Source organism: Platichthys flesus, chromosome 6 (genome assembly GCF_949316205.1).
Source record: "Platichthys flesus chromosome 6, fPlaFle2.1, whole genome shotgun sequence".
In the NCBI taxonomy this organism is placed as follows: domain Eukaryota; kingdom Metazoa; phylum Chordata; class Actinopteri; order Pleuronectiformes; family Pleuronectidae; genus Platichthys; species Platichthys flesus.
In genome coordinates, this window is record NC_084950.1 from 22,473,241 (window position 1) to 22,489,660 (window position 16,420).

Genomic DNA, 16,420 nt, shown 5'->3' on the forward strand with positions numbered 1-16,420 from the left:
CTCACAAAAGAACTTTACTGTCTTTTAACTTAAACACACACACGCACATACATACACACGCTGGCATGAACCAACAAGTGATAACAAACACAAAAGGCTTTTGACGAAAAGGTTCCTGTGTGATTCCTGCTGAGTCTCTGACATGATCATTAACTGACACACAGCTGTCTCTCTCACACACACACACACACACAAACACACACACACACACACACACACACACTCCTTTACTAACTAACTTTGTAAGTTGTCTACTCCAACTTCACATTTCAATCCTGTTAAAAAATGTGTGATTTTCAACAGGATTGAAATAATTACAACGCAGGCGACGTTGTAATTACAATTCCATTCCAGTGTTATTCTGTGCAAAAGCCTTACTTAGAACAAAAAGGAAAATAGGAGCATCTATATCCGCAGTTTAGCAGAAAACCTCAGTCTGAGCCAAGACAATGGGTTATACCTCACGTGGAGTTTTGAATCTATAGGCAGCAGCCATGAGGAAGAATCAAATCAAAAAACTACTCAAACTGCAGATAAAACCGAAATGTCAGTTGATCACAAAGGGAACTAAACATGAAACAACAGCTGGTGCGATATAATTTCAGCTATTTTTCCATTTCCAAGACAAAAGTTTATAATAAATCACTTCTTCAGGTCATAGACTGCGTATAAAGATTGATGACACATCTCTGTTTCCCCCCACTTGTCAGAAATGAGCCAATATAACTGGATAGAAACACTGCCATCTTGGTGATTGGTGGATGGAGCTGTGTTCGCATTGTCCCACCAATATATGCACTTGACAAATCATGAGTCGGTCTCAACTGTCAATCATAACATTTCTCCCCACTTTTATAGTATAAAATATTTAATTCAAACCAAACTTCCCAGCAAAACTAAGCTTCGAAAATTTGTCAGTGAAATCTTTGAGAAAAATTTAGTGGACGAGAAGCTCCGGGTCTGTCTCTGATTTCCCTGTGATCTCATGACCAAAAAGATCCAATCAGAAGTGAGTTATTGTTTCCAAGCATCTCTGTTTCTGCCCATCCAAATTAAACTTCTGCCCTGGAGTTTTTAAACTACAACGAGACCAATACTGTTTCCAAACTTCTCCGTTTTTAGCAGCTCTGAAACTCTGTAGTAGTGTGGAGTTGATGTGGTTTCAAAGGAAAAGGTGGTAATGTGGATGTGTAACTACACAAATAATCTTTATATACAAAAAAAACGATTAAATCATCACAGCTGTTATAATGGAGGCAGGTGTTTCTCTTTCTCCTTGAAAGCCTCCATGTCTCGTGACGTGTCTCAGCCGGTCGACATTCCAAGTCAGCTCGGGCTGCCAGGGACTAACAGTTACCTTTTACAACTTCAACGATCACATAGGACTTTAATGGGCTCTGCTGTGTTGACTGTGTTGTGTAACCAGACGGATGTGACTCACCTGAGCAGGTACAGAAGCAGGTCCCGGGTAAAAGGGCTATTCCAGCGTGATTCATGGCTCCTCCACACCTATTCACTTCTGCTGCTTTGTTTTGAGGTATATTTACACTTTGACTTAGTGATGGAGAGTCATTCACTTGGACAATCTACATTCAATATGCGTCTTGTTAAACCACTTATATGTTCATGTACAGTATATGTATTATATATAGTACAACTGTGTGGAAAGATTTTCTTCCCATAGAAACCTCTTTAACCACAATCACACCCAAGCCATCGATTAGTAATGCTGTCGCTGTTCATTGTGTCAAATGAATCAGTGTGATTCATTTAAGGCTGTAGGTTACATTTAGTGAAGCTTCCCTCAGTCTGTTCTTCAGATGGCCTGCAGGAGCTGTTGCTGACGTTGCTCTGTGGTTGTGTTGCAGCTGGAGATGTTCTGCGAGGTGATGACGATGCAGCAGGCTGGATACGTGATGCTGATGGACTACCTGCAGAACAACTACAGGGAGCAGCAGCAGCAGTTCATGGGACAGGTGCTCTCCTCCTATACTGGCACTGAGGAGGTCCTCACACCAGGTACGAAAACCACCGGTCCAAAATCCTACAATTCGCTGTCATCGACATCACAGTCTGCATCCACAGTGCAGGTGAGGTGTTTATCACACACCAGGAAACATCGTTGTGGATCTGAACTGATATGGAGCCAGTGACCCCAAGTCAGCGGTAGCATGCATCAAAGTACATTTACTCAATTCCTGTACGCAAACCGACAGATTGCAAGATTCACCCTACAGGTAAGATGTTGAATTCACTGTGGAAGATACGAGTTGCAGTCAGAGCCTCCCACAGCTGTACAGTACACATGTGCATTTGTTGACAGACTGATGGAGAAGCAAAGAACTATGTCGACTGACCAGAGAGAGATTCTAAACAAATACGCTGGGTTGGTTTAATTTGATGGGACATTGGAGATGATAACTATCAGAAGTAAAGAAGGAGAGAAGATTGACAGTGTTATTGTTAAGCTGAAATACCGCTCACCTTTTCAGCCAATTCACTGTTGCTTGCCAAGAGGTTAAATGTGTTGTATGAAAGACATGGCAAATAGAGTAACGCATCCTTTGGCCTCTTTTAACTCTCAAGTGAAATAAGATATGACATTCACTCTTGTTCATTTTCTCACTAACTTTTTGCTTCTCCTCTTGCAATGACAGACATGCTGTTCTCCTATTATAAGTTAATACTCTGTTATATATACAAATAATAATTTGAGCTCCACCAGCTGTAACATTAAAATTCTCCTCGCTTGTCAAAGTATTAATATTCCATTTATGTAGTATACAGTATGTATATATGATGATATCATTTTGAAAGTTCCATTCTGCCCAACAAATTTAGCTTTGATACTCTTAGTACATTGTGTTGTTAATACAGCTGTATCTTTACTACTTGCAAAAACGTACACGGTACATGTATATCTATTTGCATGTTAACAAAGAAACTGTGGCAATGATAAAATACAATCGATACAGGGCTGGGCTTTTTTTTTCTTGTCCAATGCAAATGATTTGATTCTGTAATAGAAGCTGCAGACAGTTACTGATTGTTGATGAGTTTATTGTCACCCTAAGAACCCAATCTATTATATCTTTTTGATAGAGTCAACATAAAAATACTGTACAGTGCTGCAATTGAAAACCTCAGTCTGTTTTAAAGTTTAATTGTGGGTAATGTAGGCACTGGCTTTTGGAAAAGGAAAAATACTTATGGAATAGATTAATATATTAAAGGTGTAGCTGCTTCAATGCAAGACACATTTATTTGTGTAGCACCGTTCAACAGCATGGAGCTACAAAGAGCTGTAACCAAGCATTAAGTAAAGATACACATGAGCTGATATGAAATATATTATATTATAGATTTCTTTTTAAAAAGGAGTGAGACAATATAGAATACAGGATATTGAACAACAATCTATATTAAGCACATGTGAAATGAAATAAATGAAGACATTCCAAATATGAATCAATATTTATCATATCTTGTGGTGTAGCATAAATGATGTTCACTTTAGTTACTCAAGCACCTTATGACCCTGCTGGGAAAACGTTTCCGTGAAGATATATTATTCAGATGATTAACAGTCTGACTATCTGCTGCTGGACGACACACTGATACTCCTCATCATTACTACGTCCACCTGGCTGACCTCAGCTTGACTCCATTATGAAAATATATTATTTATACTAATTAATTCTAAGTAGATCACAAATGATGGAAAGAAAAGACAGTTAAGAATAGAACTCCAGTGACCTAAATAAAATCTCAGCGACGGAGAGCAAACGGGTCGGGTCGGTGTAAGCCATCGATTTCCTGGTCCTGCTCCATAGTTATTAATGAAGTTTTTCGATCTGTGGATTTTGTGGAGGGCTTGTTCTGTTGTTATAGACCAGGGGATTGTTTGCTTTTATACAATCTGAGTATTTATTGGGTTAGGGTTATAAAATGTAACCCTTTTATTACATTTTAATTGCCCTTCGAAAAAGCCATAGACCTTTTAACTAATTATATTAAAAGGAAAGTATTAAAAAGTAACTTTGAAAATATCAGTAAACTTGAATATCAGTCAGTGTAATGAATTATCATGATAAATGTGACCTTTTTAATTCTTCACGCTTAAAGACTGATTTTTACTTCGAAGTGAGGGTCTTAGTTTTTGTCTTCTCTCAGTGGGCAGAGAATGACTTGACAAAGGAATGGGTAGGTGATATGTAAAATCTCCTTGCTGTACTTTCACAATGCATAAACATGATATTGATTGATTATTTATTTAAGCCTTGGAAAACAGGCTAGAGGTTCATATAGAATGAACCTTTGTTGCACTGCTATTTATAAAATTGTATTACAATAATTATTGACATTGTTTTAATCTTAGTATGACTTCCTGGCGTTTTTTTTAATTGAGTCTATGTTGGAGGATCAGCTGAAGCATATTAGTGCAAAAGACCTCATGGTGATATTTTATATTGTTACTCATTAGGTCTGTTAAATGCTCTGCCTCATATTGTCTGAGGGTGTATTCTCCTGATTCTCATCACTTTCATGTCAACTTTGACGTGTGATAACTGCCTAAAGTATTTTTCAATTTAAAAAAAAAATAACAAAGGTCTCCTTGCTCATTCTGCCCTCTAGTGGACTGCCACAAACGCCAGCCTCTTCCCCTCACAGAGTGTGGGGAACATGCGTCTCTAATTGCTGGTGAACTTTGTTTATGCAAGTTTTATTGAGTGTGTAGCAGCGTTGACACACAGCCTGACATTATCACCTTGATCCTGCAGAGGAGAGGTCAGAGGTCAGAGGGTGAAGCCAGTGACAGCAGAGGTTTAGGTTCAGCTCAGAAATGTGCCAGTGTTCAGATAGAAAGAGCCTCCTCCTTTCTAATGTCATCCTTCCTCAGCCTTTTTTAATCTGTGTTAATCCCAGAGTGTCTGTCATTTGTATTATCTCTTCTCCTCTAATCTCAACTCTGACCCAGAATCAGGCTGCAGGAGGAACACAGACCCCATCAGCCCCATTTGACTTCTTACTGTTATCTGCTTTTTAATCTTTTAACTGCTGACAGCAGGAGGTGGAGGTGTAAGGGAACAGATGGCCTTTACTGATTTCCACGTAAAATAGAGTGACAGTTTATATTCCAAGGTTCCATTTATTTTGTGATAACTCTAATCAATCTGGATTAAACAAACAATAAATAAATATATATATATGTATTATGTCCAGTGAGGCTGAGGCTGCTCCTTAGAGAATGTATAAATCCAAATGCACCATCATTTAAATCTGGTTAGAAGTATAATGACATTTTATAAGCAAGGAATATTTAATACATTTGTGTTTCATATACATTTGATAAAAAATTTTTTGTGTTGGCCTTGTTGGTTTTTGTGATTGTACAAATAACCGAGCAGATGTGCTGGTTTGTGGGAAACCTTCCTGTCCAATTTTCGGGGACTATGGAAGAGAATTTTTCATCCATTTTTGATTTTGTTCTCGTCTTTGTGTTTCTGTCAGTCTGCAGTTCAGAGCCGGAGAACATGCAGGCAGCGCCCTACAATCTCAGCAGCCTGCTAGTGACGTGGGAGCGGCCGCGGGCAGTGTACGACGCCAGCATCGAGAAATATGCCGTCACCTACAGACTGGCCAACGCAGAAGACTCTGTCGCCTCTGAGTACTTGACTGATGGAGACCAGGATGTGGTGAGAGAGTGTCCACAGGAATCATCATGAATCATGTATCATATATTAATAACAATTTCCCCTAGTCAGCAGTCAGCCATCTCAATTAGCAGCTTAGCAAAATTTAAGTAATTTTACAAAAACAAGGTTGCAATATTATAAGAGTAAAATTGTAGCCATTTCACCTACATCTTACACATTGAACCTTTAAGTTATATAGGCCAAAGTATACAAGGTAGTGGGAGGCGACCAAATTAAAACTATAATCATGTAAATATATGGGCCCTTTAACCCAGCTTTTAAGATGCTGTATGTTATTTGTAGCTGTTTTCTTAAACATGAATATGGTCTTTCAATAATTATGTCATTAACTTTCCACCACCAGGGGGCAATACTTGATGATCTGTCAGCCAACACCAGCTACGTGGTCCAGGTGGTGGCGGTCTGCACCAATGGTCTGTATGGACGCGTGAGTGACCTGCTGACGGTCGTCATGCCCGTCGATGACCCCGGTAAGAGCCACCGTGGCAGAGGCAGAGCGTAGAGCAGACCAACCGTAAAAAATATTTCTCTGCTGCACTTGTTCACTTTTGTTTCGAGTAGGATTTAGATATGGTGCAAACAGACTTTAGAATTGATGAAAGACAATTGTCAAAACAACAACAAACAAAAATGATATTACAGTAAAAGTAAAGCAAACACATTCACTGAAAGTCAAATTCTGTTACTTACCAATGGAAGCCCTATACTAAGTTAATATGTAACATAGCTTGTCCTGATTAAGATTTTCAACCCCAAAACAGAGCTAATATCTCCAACAAGCCAAACATGTGAGAAGTAGCTCACAGTTTAGACAGGGGAGATTCATGAGGCTTAATGTTAGTAGTTCAGTAAATTCCCTTTTACTTGTTGTCCGTTACTACTCAATATGATTCATCTCTCGCCATGTTTCTTTTCTTTTAAAACAACTTCTGTCCTTCCCCTCATCATCCCTTTGAACCCAGAACCATACGAACACAGTTTTGTTGTTTCTCTGCATCTCTCTTCACCCTCCCTATGTTATACTCTGGGCTATACAGTTTAAATTCTATTTTACACACAGAGCTTTTGTTTGCCTCTTCTTTTTCTGTGTTTATAACTGTTTCATGACTCTCTCTGTGGTCTTACAATGTGCTGTCTCTATATATTTCTATATTTCTTAGACAAAGGGGTAATTTCTTGTGTAACTTTCATTTCACATGGAAATCCAAGGTCTCCATCTTTGTTTTGTTTTCACTTTGTGGCGTCTGTTCCTTCTGCATCTCACAGTAAGACCAATGTTTGCATGTTTGCAGCAGCATTTTGTGTAACATGGATTGGAATGGCAATCACAATAACCTTGTATCTTAATATGAGCTTTACATGGAATAAACTACTATGTCTTGATACCAAGAAAAAAAAAAAATCCGCTGCATTCCTACTTCAGTGTCAGCTTGCATGAATGAGTGAAACTCTGCAACATTCAGTAGGTTTACATGATGCTTTCCTCATTTTTACGTTACTATTCAAAACAGTAATGTTAACTTAATGCTATAAAAACTACAGAGAGTTAATTCAAAGATTTTATTAGAAAACAAACTACATCACATAGTTTGTTTCAGCTTCAGGAATCTGCAGATACTTGCTTTTTTCTGTTTCATATAAATTTACGTATCATATCAAGATTTTATCAAACAAACGGATTTAGCTAAAAGAGCTAGCAAACGTATTCTATAGGTTAGATTTCTGCTTAATCATCATAACTTATTAAATGTCAGTGTAAGAAGTAATTACAAATCAGCCCATAGATTTATGTTATAATTCAAACTCATTTTACATGAGAGAAATATTATTTTTGTTTTTATTTACTAAATTATGTATTGTTAATTCATAATCAATTTACCTTCTGTTAATTGCCTAATCATTTCATCAACAAATAATCGCAGCACCAAATTGAGTCTTTTTTCATTTAATTTAGTGTTTTTCATGCACTGCTTCATTAAAGAATCAATTTGTCTTCAACCAAAATGCTCCTCAGTTTTCCCCAGAAGTCCCTCAGGCATCTCTCTCAAACTAGTTCATAAAACTTGTAAAACCTCACCTCATGCTTCACAAACCAGTTTCATCTGGTCTCCATGATGTGTCACTTAGCCTCAGACAGGTAAGAGCCACACCTGCTGTGTCTGCTGTTTGCTGTGCGTCTGAGCTCAGTCAGCGTATGGGGCATTTGCAAATAACTCTGTGGGTTTGTTTTATCCCTCTTGTGACAGACGGGCAGAGTTTGGATTCCAAAAGTTCAGATAACAGTGGAAAGTAGTTGAAAGTTGTCGGTTTGAATTCCTTTCCTTGGCTCGTCTGGTTTCATAAGGAGGATGAAACAGAAAATTGATTAGTTGCAAATGCTTTTTGTCCAAGGTTTTCTCTGCTGGCGTTTGTCTTTGGGGGAACTCGTGCATGAAAGTCCAAATGTGCCCGACATGTTGCATGTAAATGTTTCATCCTTCAAAAACTCAACTTAACTTTCCACTTTCTCCCTTGGTCATTTCAAACATTTACATCCATCCTGAGCACATTTCATTATCACCTTTTTAACTAAACTAAGCTGAGCTTTCTTTATATGTTTCTGAAACCCTGGAGTCCCACATTTCTTAGCTTTTCCTCTCCGTGATGATCTCATCACTTTTTATTTGAATCGTTTTAACATTTTGTCACGTTTTTGAATTTTTGTGGGGCGGGGGGGGGGGGGGGGGGGGGGTATACCATCATCCTTAGGAAATTAACGGCAACATAAATACAACTTAGAGAAAAGTAAAAACCAATGTAGACACAAGTTCAATTGTCTTGTCTGTGAGTTTTGACATTTTCTAAGTTAATTTAGTCTTTGTGTAACTAATGGTGTAACCTGTGCCTTTTGGTAGAAAATACACTGGATCCAGATTCAGATGAATTTGATGATGAGGTATGAAGCTATTTTCTTCATTAAAAACGGTTTTGTGACTACATTGTTATTTATTGTCTAATCATTCTGTCACCAACAGAACAACTATGAACCTGATCCGGCTTGGAGTCCTACAAATTCACCAAAAACCACCACTTCTGGATCCCTTCTTTTACCTTTACCCGGCATTAGAACCACAACTCCAGACTCAGCTCAAAGAAGAACCAGCACTGATCCGGTTCCCCCGGTCAGATCCACAAAGTTTGGTCAGGTGCCGAGCCAAACGGAAGAGACAGCACGTGACAGTACCTCCTCACAGCCACGAGATGTCACCCTATCACCGGAAACAATAGATGCTGAATTAAGTGGCAACGCTCCTATTTACTCCACTGTCACAGCAGCAGCCGAGGAATCCTTCATCTCCCCTCCCACTACTCTTTCCGATACAAAGACAAATGGTGGTTTTGGACGCATCAGTCCAAAAGGTGTTAGTACGACAGCTTCTACATTAACCAGTGCAAAGACAAAAGCTGTTAAAAGTATTTCATTTTACAGCACCAGCGCAACCACACTAAGGTCTCGCCCCCAGGAAATGAGCAGCACTACGTCTTCATCCTTCATCCGGGCCGAGACCAACCAAGGCTTGGGCTATCCCCTAAACGAAGACACTACCCCTGACAGCAGAGGTTTTCCAGAGATCCAAATGTCAACCTCCGAACCTTCCTCAACTGAAGCTGTCACACGTAGCCCCACGACCTCTGTACGCTTGAGTACTGTTCTCCTGCAGACGACAAAGTCTGTTTCCAACGGTGAGAGCCCCACTGTCCTCCCCTCCTCTTCCTCCTCCTCCTCCGCCTCCTCCCCTTTGTGTGACACTGCAGACCCCGACAAAGCCCCCTCCACCTGCCTGCATGACCCTCCTTCCTCATCTAGGCCTGTGTTGTCTGCCTCTGCTCCGGACTCCAAGCATGCCGCTACTGCACCACTGTCTATAAATGACCTGGCTTCCCCTTCAACCCCTACACTCACTGCCTCCGCCCTGCCCCACCCCCCTCACTCCTCACATCCCTTGTCTGGTAGGGAGACTGACTCTGTCTCCCCTGGGTCTGATGATAATGATATTGCTGGTGATTTGTTGTCTGGGTCTTCATCTTCGTCATTTTCCTCAGGAGACCCCTTAGTTTTCAGGCATACCACTCCTATTCAAACAATTCCGGATCTCTCCATCACCACCGTCGCTGCTGAGCCGTCTGAATCTTCCTGGGAACTATCACTCTCAACGGTCTCTCTATCTCTTAGCCCCACCCTTCAGCCTTCGATTCTACTTTCTAGTGACTTCACCCTGTCTGGTGCCACACCGGGCTTATCCCACTCTTTCTCAACTGGGTTTGAGGACTCAAGGTACGCCAAAGGAAGCACCATTGAGTCTTTCCTCCCTGAGGTCAGTGGTGATGGGTTTTCGTTAGGTAGCGATATGGTCACCATGTGTGGCTGCTCCATGGAGCCGTCTGCTTCCTTGTCCTGGTTGTCTCCGTCTTCTCATGTCCCACTGCCGTCTTCAGCCTGGGACTCTGCTAGCTTAGATCTCTACTCAAGTGTTGGCCATCCTTCAGCCTCTGGTGTTGGTAGAGATAACCATCGCTCTGTGTCGGTGGCGGGTTCTGATGGTTTGCTCCTAGATAAGCCTCTGTTCTCCCATGGCGGCATCTTGCCCTCATTATCCTTGCTACAATCCCACCTTCTGCAAGCCACCCATAGTGACCTACCTGTTTCTGTTGCAGCCACAACGTCTGGCGTCAGGGATTCCTGGTTCCTGGCGTCAGATAGGGACTCTGACCTCCATACCTCTGCCCTCCCCTCCTCACCCACAGCCAACCCCTTCACCCCCACTCCAGAGGGACAGGCGTTAGATACTAGCAGCAGTGCCTCTGGTTCAGCTCTGTTCTCTGACTCCCAGGAGGGCATAGATCAGGAATGGGACCGGGTTCAAATCTCGGCCTCGGGGGAGAGCGCACTCCCTATTTCGACCGAAATTGCGAACACCGTTCCACCATCTACAACCTCTGCTTCTGGCCAGACCCCAGATGATCTGGAAGAACGCTCCTCAGCATTCTATTTCGATAGCGAGAGTGGCAGTGCCGTCACCCCGGAGGTAGGAAGCACTGCGTCTTCAACCACTCCTGCTGAATCCTTGGCTTCACCCTGGCCGTTGAGTGGGGAGGAGGAGAGTGGCTCAGGGCAGGGTGAAGGCCTGTACGACAACGAGACGTCCTCTGACTTCAGTATCCCCGAGCGAACGGAAAGAGAGTCGGAGGAAGAGGAACCAATTGAAGGTAAAAAAGCTGTCAATATCGCGGAAAAAGCTGCTTTACAGCTGCACAATACCAAGGAATCAGGAAGAGTTTTGGACATCCAAAAGATGACTCATCCACCATCTGACAACAACAAAACATCTAATTTTTTCATTTTTTCTGTCTAATTGAGGATTTCATTACTTCAATGAATCACCACCTTCATCATCATTTTAGGCTCGTAATTTCAGATTCTTTAGTCCATCTTTTTTGTAAACCACTTATTCTGTCTATGAAGGGCTGGAGCCTATCCCAGCATCGGTCTGGTAGGGACAAAATGGTTAGGAGGCCATGTCTGTCACCGAGCTCAGTGCAATAGAGAAGTAGATTAATCCACAGCTTTATACGAATGAAACTGAGTAGAGTGCATACCTTTGCCACAGCCCAAAGGTTAAGTTCAATCAATCTGCACTTAATTCTACACACTCCTTCATATTAGTTCTCTAAATATGCCTGAATTATTTTTTCATCAACATCCATCATTTATTCTTCAGGGAAAACCGTGAAAGAAATTAACCAACAGAAAAATGGACAGGGGAAACAACATAACAAAGCAAAGAGTCACCACAGAATTATCGTTTTGACTTCATAACAGTAAATAATGCTGCTACGTTATATTTACTTAATACTATGATATTCCTGTCCATGAAAATCAATCAATTCAATCAAATTTTATTTGTATAGCCCATATTCACAAATCACAATTCTTCTCATAGGGCTTTAACATGGTGTGACATCAGCAAAACTTCTTCAGGCACTCGAGGCAGAGCAAGGAGTGAAGTTATATTAATAGGCTTTATTAAGTCACATGTATCTATAAAATACAGACTGCGGTCAGGGTCTTAAATCACCCACTCGTTCATATCCCCCTACTCACTATATAAGGGCGTCTATGTAGAGGAAGATGTAGTGAGCTCATTGACAAATGAAATATACACTTTCCGACACAACTAGGGGTATTTTTTCGCTGCGCGGCTAACTACGTTATTGTCAGAGGATTATGATAAGTATGGGAAAGACAGCAATGTAAACCAGTGGAAAATCCCATGATGAATTTCAAATGTTTATATTACACTTACGTATTAAGGCTTTCATGTAAAAAGCACGTAGCGCAGTCTGCGGGTTGCTTTCTTCCTGCTGTCCTCTCTTCTCTTCCCTCTCTGCTATTCTTCTTCCTGTCAACACTATGACTGCAATGCATGATGGTATAAATTGCACGGTTAGTAGCCAACGGTTGTGTATTACCTTTTAGGATGCAATCTGGGATTGTTGTATAAGGTATACAACATCAGACATCACTACAAAATGGCGAAGTCTCTATATAGTGGAATAATTAGGGATTATTGAGGGATATCAGACCCAGCGTTCGTCTTTGTCCAGTGACAAAAATAAAACCAGATTTACACCTGGTGCTCTATATAGTCAATGCAGCGTAAGTCACGTTTGCAAACCTAATGAAATAATAGCAGAGAAAATCTCATAAAAAGAAAAAGGGGAAATAAATCACCGTTTTCTCAGTGTATTTCCATATCAACACTCCTGACAGTACAGATGTACAGTACGGAAATCAATTCTGAAATTTGAAATATTTTCCATAGGGACCTCGGATTGATTTGTTTTACCCTTAATTGTCCTCAGACCATCCCTTCGTCACAAAGTCTCTTCAGTGTCTTCACCTAAACCAATAACCTTTTTCCATTCTCTGTCCTCTGAGCCTTTTCTTCTCTTCACCCATTATCATCCCCCACGTGTGCAGAGTATTGGTTTTTATTCCCCATTATTCAAAGTTACAATTGTGCTGCTTGATTGACAGAAGCCCAGCTCTGTTTGTGTGCTGCTGCAGTTTGCCACATGAATTTTCATGATGAGCTTTTGTGCATCTGTCGAGTGGTTTGAATGTGATGATTATTGTGTTTTTGCTGTAGATAACTGAAAGTGAATGGTGCTACATTGTGTTTCAATGCTGGGCTGTGACCACAGTTCATGTTTTTCTCTGAAGTGTGTATCAGAGGTCTGAGAGTGATTTATTTTTCTATCTGCAAACAGTTCAGGGAGGCCAGGCTGCTCTGGAGGCAGGAATGAGCTCAGTGTTTGAGTCATCCTTGGGTACTTCTTGTATATTTTTGTTTTGCATCAGGCAGGGCAGGGACCAACTCTAAGTTTTGAAACGTGAATAGGACAGAAGAAATGTATAGAAACATATAGAAGTAAACCCCTAATACTCAGGAGACATGTTTTAACAAATCTGTGAATGTTTCAGAAATATTCTGCAGTTGTACATAGAACTCCCAAACTGGTATTCATCAGAAGAATTTGTCCACTTGTGTGTGCCATGCCTGAATAACTAGATTTGTGAAGATTCAGTTTAGCATAGCTAAAAAGCTAAACATAATTAACAAATGTTCAATTGAAGACCCTCTGCCACCAAGCGAAATATCAAGTTCAACTGTATGAAAACATTATTGCATAACTGCCAACTTTATTATAATTTATACTGTTAATGGGATCAAATTAACATATTTGGAACAGAGGCTGGTGTCAATGATAGATGGCTTCAGTACATCTTTCATGGCAAAGGTCAGAGACTACACTCTGCAGGTTAAGGGCTAATGAGCTAAATCCTTGCAGCCAGAGCAGCTTTTCCTCTGAGGAACACAGTACAGAGCAGACCAGATGACGGCCCTGGTTTCTCCTCTCACTCTGCTATAGCTTTACTCTCTGTCCCCTCTCTCTCTTCCTCTCTCTCTCTCCCTCTCTCTCTCTCCAGACGCCAGCAACAGCAGCCACGAGTCAAGGGTCGGTTCAATCCGGGAGAGGGAGAGAAAGGCCGTGGTTCCCCTGGCAGTCATCTCCACCCTCACTGTCATCGGCCTCGTTGTCCTCATCAGCATCCTCGTATACTGGAGGTCAGTGCTGCCGGTGCACCTAAAGATGCTGTCAGTTGATGGTTGTGGCCATTAGGGGGCAGGAGAAGTCCACAGCAGGCGGAGAGAAACATATTGTTCTCTTCTGACAGTGACATTGTTTGCCAACAGCTTTATTTACTGACATTGATCAACTTTATTATCCTGAATCATTACGTGCTGGAATTGTTTAGCTCTTTTTCACTGGTACTTAAGAACCAATCTGTGCGAGATACAGGTCCAGAGGGAGGCAGTCTGGGATCAGGCTCCCTCAAAATGTGCCACAGAGAACATTCATGTTGATGGGTTTAGGGCTCGCTTGAATTTGAATTACTCCGGGATTAAAATAAACACACTCAATCACACACACACACACACAGACGCACACAAACACACACACAGACACACAATCATCTATATAATTTGTATAAAAATCATTTAGTATTTATTTGTTTGTGAAGTTTAGACTGATGCTGTCTGAAATTGGTATCCATGTAGATGTTGGAAATCCTTAAAAGGACACCAGTTAGGTGTTTATTTTAGGAGGCACGTCTTCTTCCCTCTCGTTCATTTACTGTTGTTATTTAATAAGGCAAAAGTCATTTTTATCTGTTTACTCGATGACTAGATTCGAATGAGCAACATCATTCACACGCAGTGATACTTATTGTGCTGAAGGGTAGAGAGGTGCTTATTTTTTAGTTCGTCACAGCCCCGATGATGGCCCTTGGTCGGGCTTTCACACCTCCATCTGTAATCTATTACTCTTTTTTTGTAACATTTGTATTTTGGTCAATGTTTACAATTTGCTGTGTGGCCATGCAGCATCTTGCTGAGGGTGTACTGTAATTATTTATTGGAAAGGCTGTGGACTGGTTAGAGTTTGAAAAACACTTGATGATTCAGATGTGTTCCAGTTCACGCAAAAAAAATGTAGCCACCACCTTCAGAATTGAATCCTCCAATTCATCACTTGAACAGTCCTCAAACACACACACACACACACACACACACACACACATACACACCTCCAACTGAACTCACTACGCCTCCACCCACATATAATGTGGGGAGGGGAGTGAAGTGGTGACTGTCATGTTGTCTGGGAAGCTTAATCTTCCCGAACATGAGCTCAGTCTTGATCTTACATTGCGCTGTGCGTGTGTGTGCGTGTGTGTGCGTGTGTGTGTGTGCATGTGTGTGTGTATGTGTGTGTGTGTGTGTGTGTGTGTGTGTGTGTGTGTGTGTGTGTGTGTTTGTGCTTACGACATCCCTTTCACAAACAATACCTCCTGTTTTGTGTTGTGGATGTGCGTGTGCCGGCGGACTGAACAGCCTTTCAGCTGCTCCACATTTTGACAGTGGAGAGTTTTAAGTTTATCATTGTTGACCTTGAGAAATGCGGTTTCTTCCTTTTTATTGAGAAATATGAAATACTAGATTCGGAGCAAACAGAAATCTCTCTTGGACTTATTTATAAGTCATTTTATTTAACCCATTCAGGAGTCTGGACATAAACGCAAGTTTTAACTTTTTACTATTCTCCTGCTATCTGGCAGGAAGAAACCCTGCCGCTCTATCAGACCTTGAAATAACTAACATCAGAAATCCGATCAAGGACACGCTTGTCAAACGCAGTGTAAACCCTTTTAGTCTTATTTTTTCACAGACTGTCCACTTCTCATCTGCTGTGCGGGCAGTTCAACATATTGTTCTTGTTTTGCACCCTCCTTGTTGTTGTATCTCCAAGATTGAGCAGTGCTAAGCTGGTAATAATCTGAAGAGCAGGGGGATTAATGCTCGGTGAAGGATGTACCCTGGCTGCAGCACTGCAAGTGTCCACTCAGCTGAGAGCGTCCAGCGAGGGTCTGGGGATAGAAAAGGACATTCGCCTGATTATGTTAGACAGAAGGAATCGTGTCCGCGTCTTGTAGGGCGACCGGCAGGAGGCCAAACTGCACTAATCCTGCTGGTGTCGTGTCCTTTTTCTTTCCCTCATGACAACACAGTGCTCATTTAGACTGCTGCTGTGCATTTGAGGTCAAGCAGTTTGAGAGGATTTTGGTTGAGTTTACAAGTTTACAAACTGAGAAATGCACTGCAAATTTGCAATATCATCATCATCATCATCATCATCATCATCATCATCATCATCAGTAGGTATCTGATCAAATCGAACTTATTAATGTAGCATCTTTATGTCCAGGACATATGGATGTTTTTCCAACCTGTGAGGATCCTGTAAAACAGATGTCAGAGCACTATTTGATTAAGCTCTAGGGACATGTCATGGATACAGATTGATTTTTACAGTAACCAATAACACTGAATGTGTCACGCCCATGCAGCTCAATATGGAAAGTCATGACTGTTCTTTGTTGTTGAGGACTTCTCGCCACCTTCACTTACACCTGCGTATTCAACCAATGAATCGGACAATGAAGTCTCTGTGCATTGGCTCCTAACTGTCAGAATCTGTCTTTAAAATGAGAATTTATCATTGTACTCAAAAGAAAATCAGCAGTTAACAAACGT

General features: G+C 41.2%; 1 protein-coding gene across 4 annotated transcripts in view; it reads left to right on the forward strand.

Moving 5' to 3' along the window:
* Nucleotides 1–16,420, forward strand: part of ptprz1a (protein tyrosine phosphatase receptor type Z1a) — a 74,517-nt gene that overhangs the window by 41,403 nt on the left and 16,694 nt on the right. For 2 of the 4 annotated variants that reach the window (XM_062390618.1, XM_062390619.1), the window contains exons 8-14: nucleotides 1,869–2,019; nucleotides 5,512–5,696; nucleotides 6,061–6,187; nucleotides 8,612–8,652; nucleotides 8,732–9,440; nucleotides 10,413–10,964; nucleotides 13,750–13,888. In XM_062390618.1, coding sequence (XP_062246602.1) covers nucleotides 1,869–2,019; nucleotides 5,512–5,696; nucleotides 6,061–6,187; nucleotides 8,612–8,652; nucleotides 8,732–9,440; nucleotides 10,413–10,964; nucleotides 13,750–13,888 — 1,904 coding nt within the window. Of the gene's footprint in view, nucleotides 1–1,868; nucleotides 2,020–5,511; nucleotides 5,697–6,060; nucleotides 6,188–8,611; nucleotides 8,653–8,731; nucleotides 10,965–13,749; nucleotides 13,889–16,420 lie in introns of all 4 variants that reach the window. The other 2 variants (XM_062390617.1, XM_062390621.1) reach the window with 2 other exon arrangements.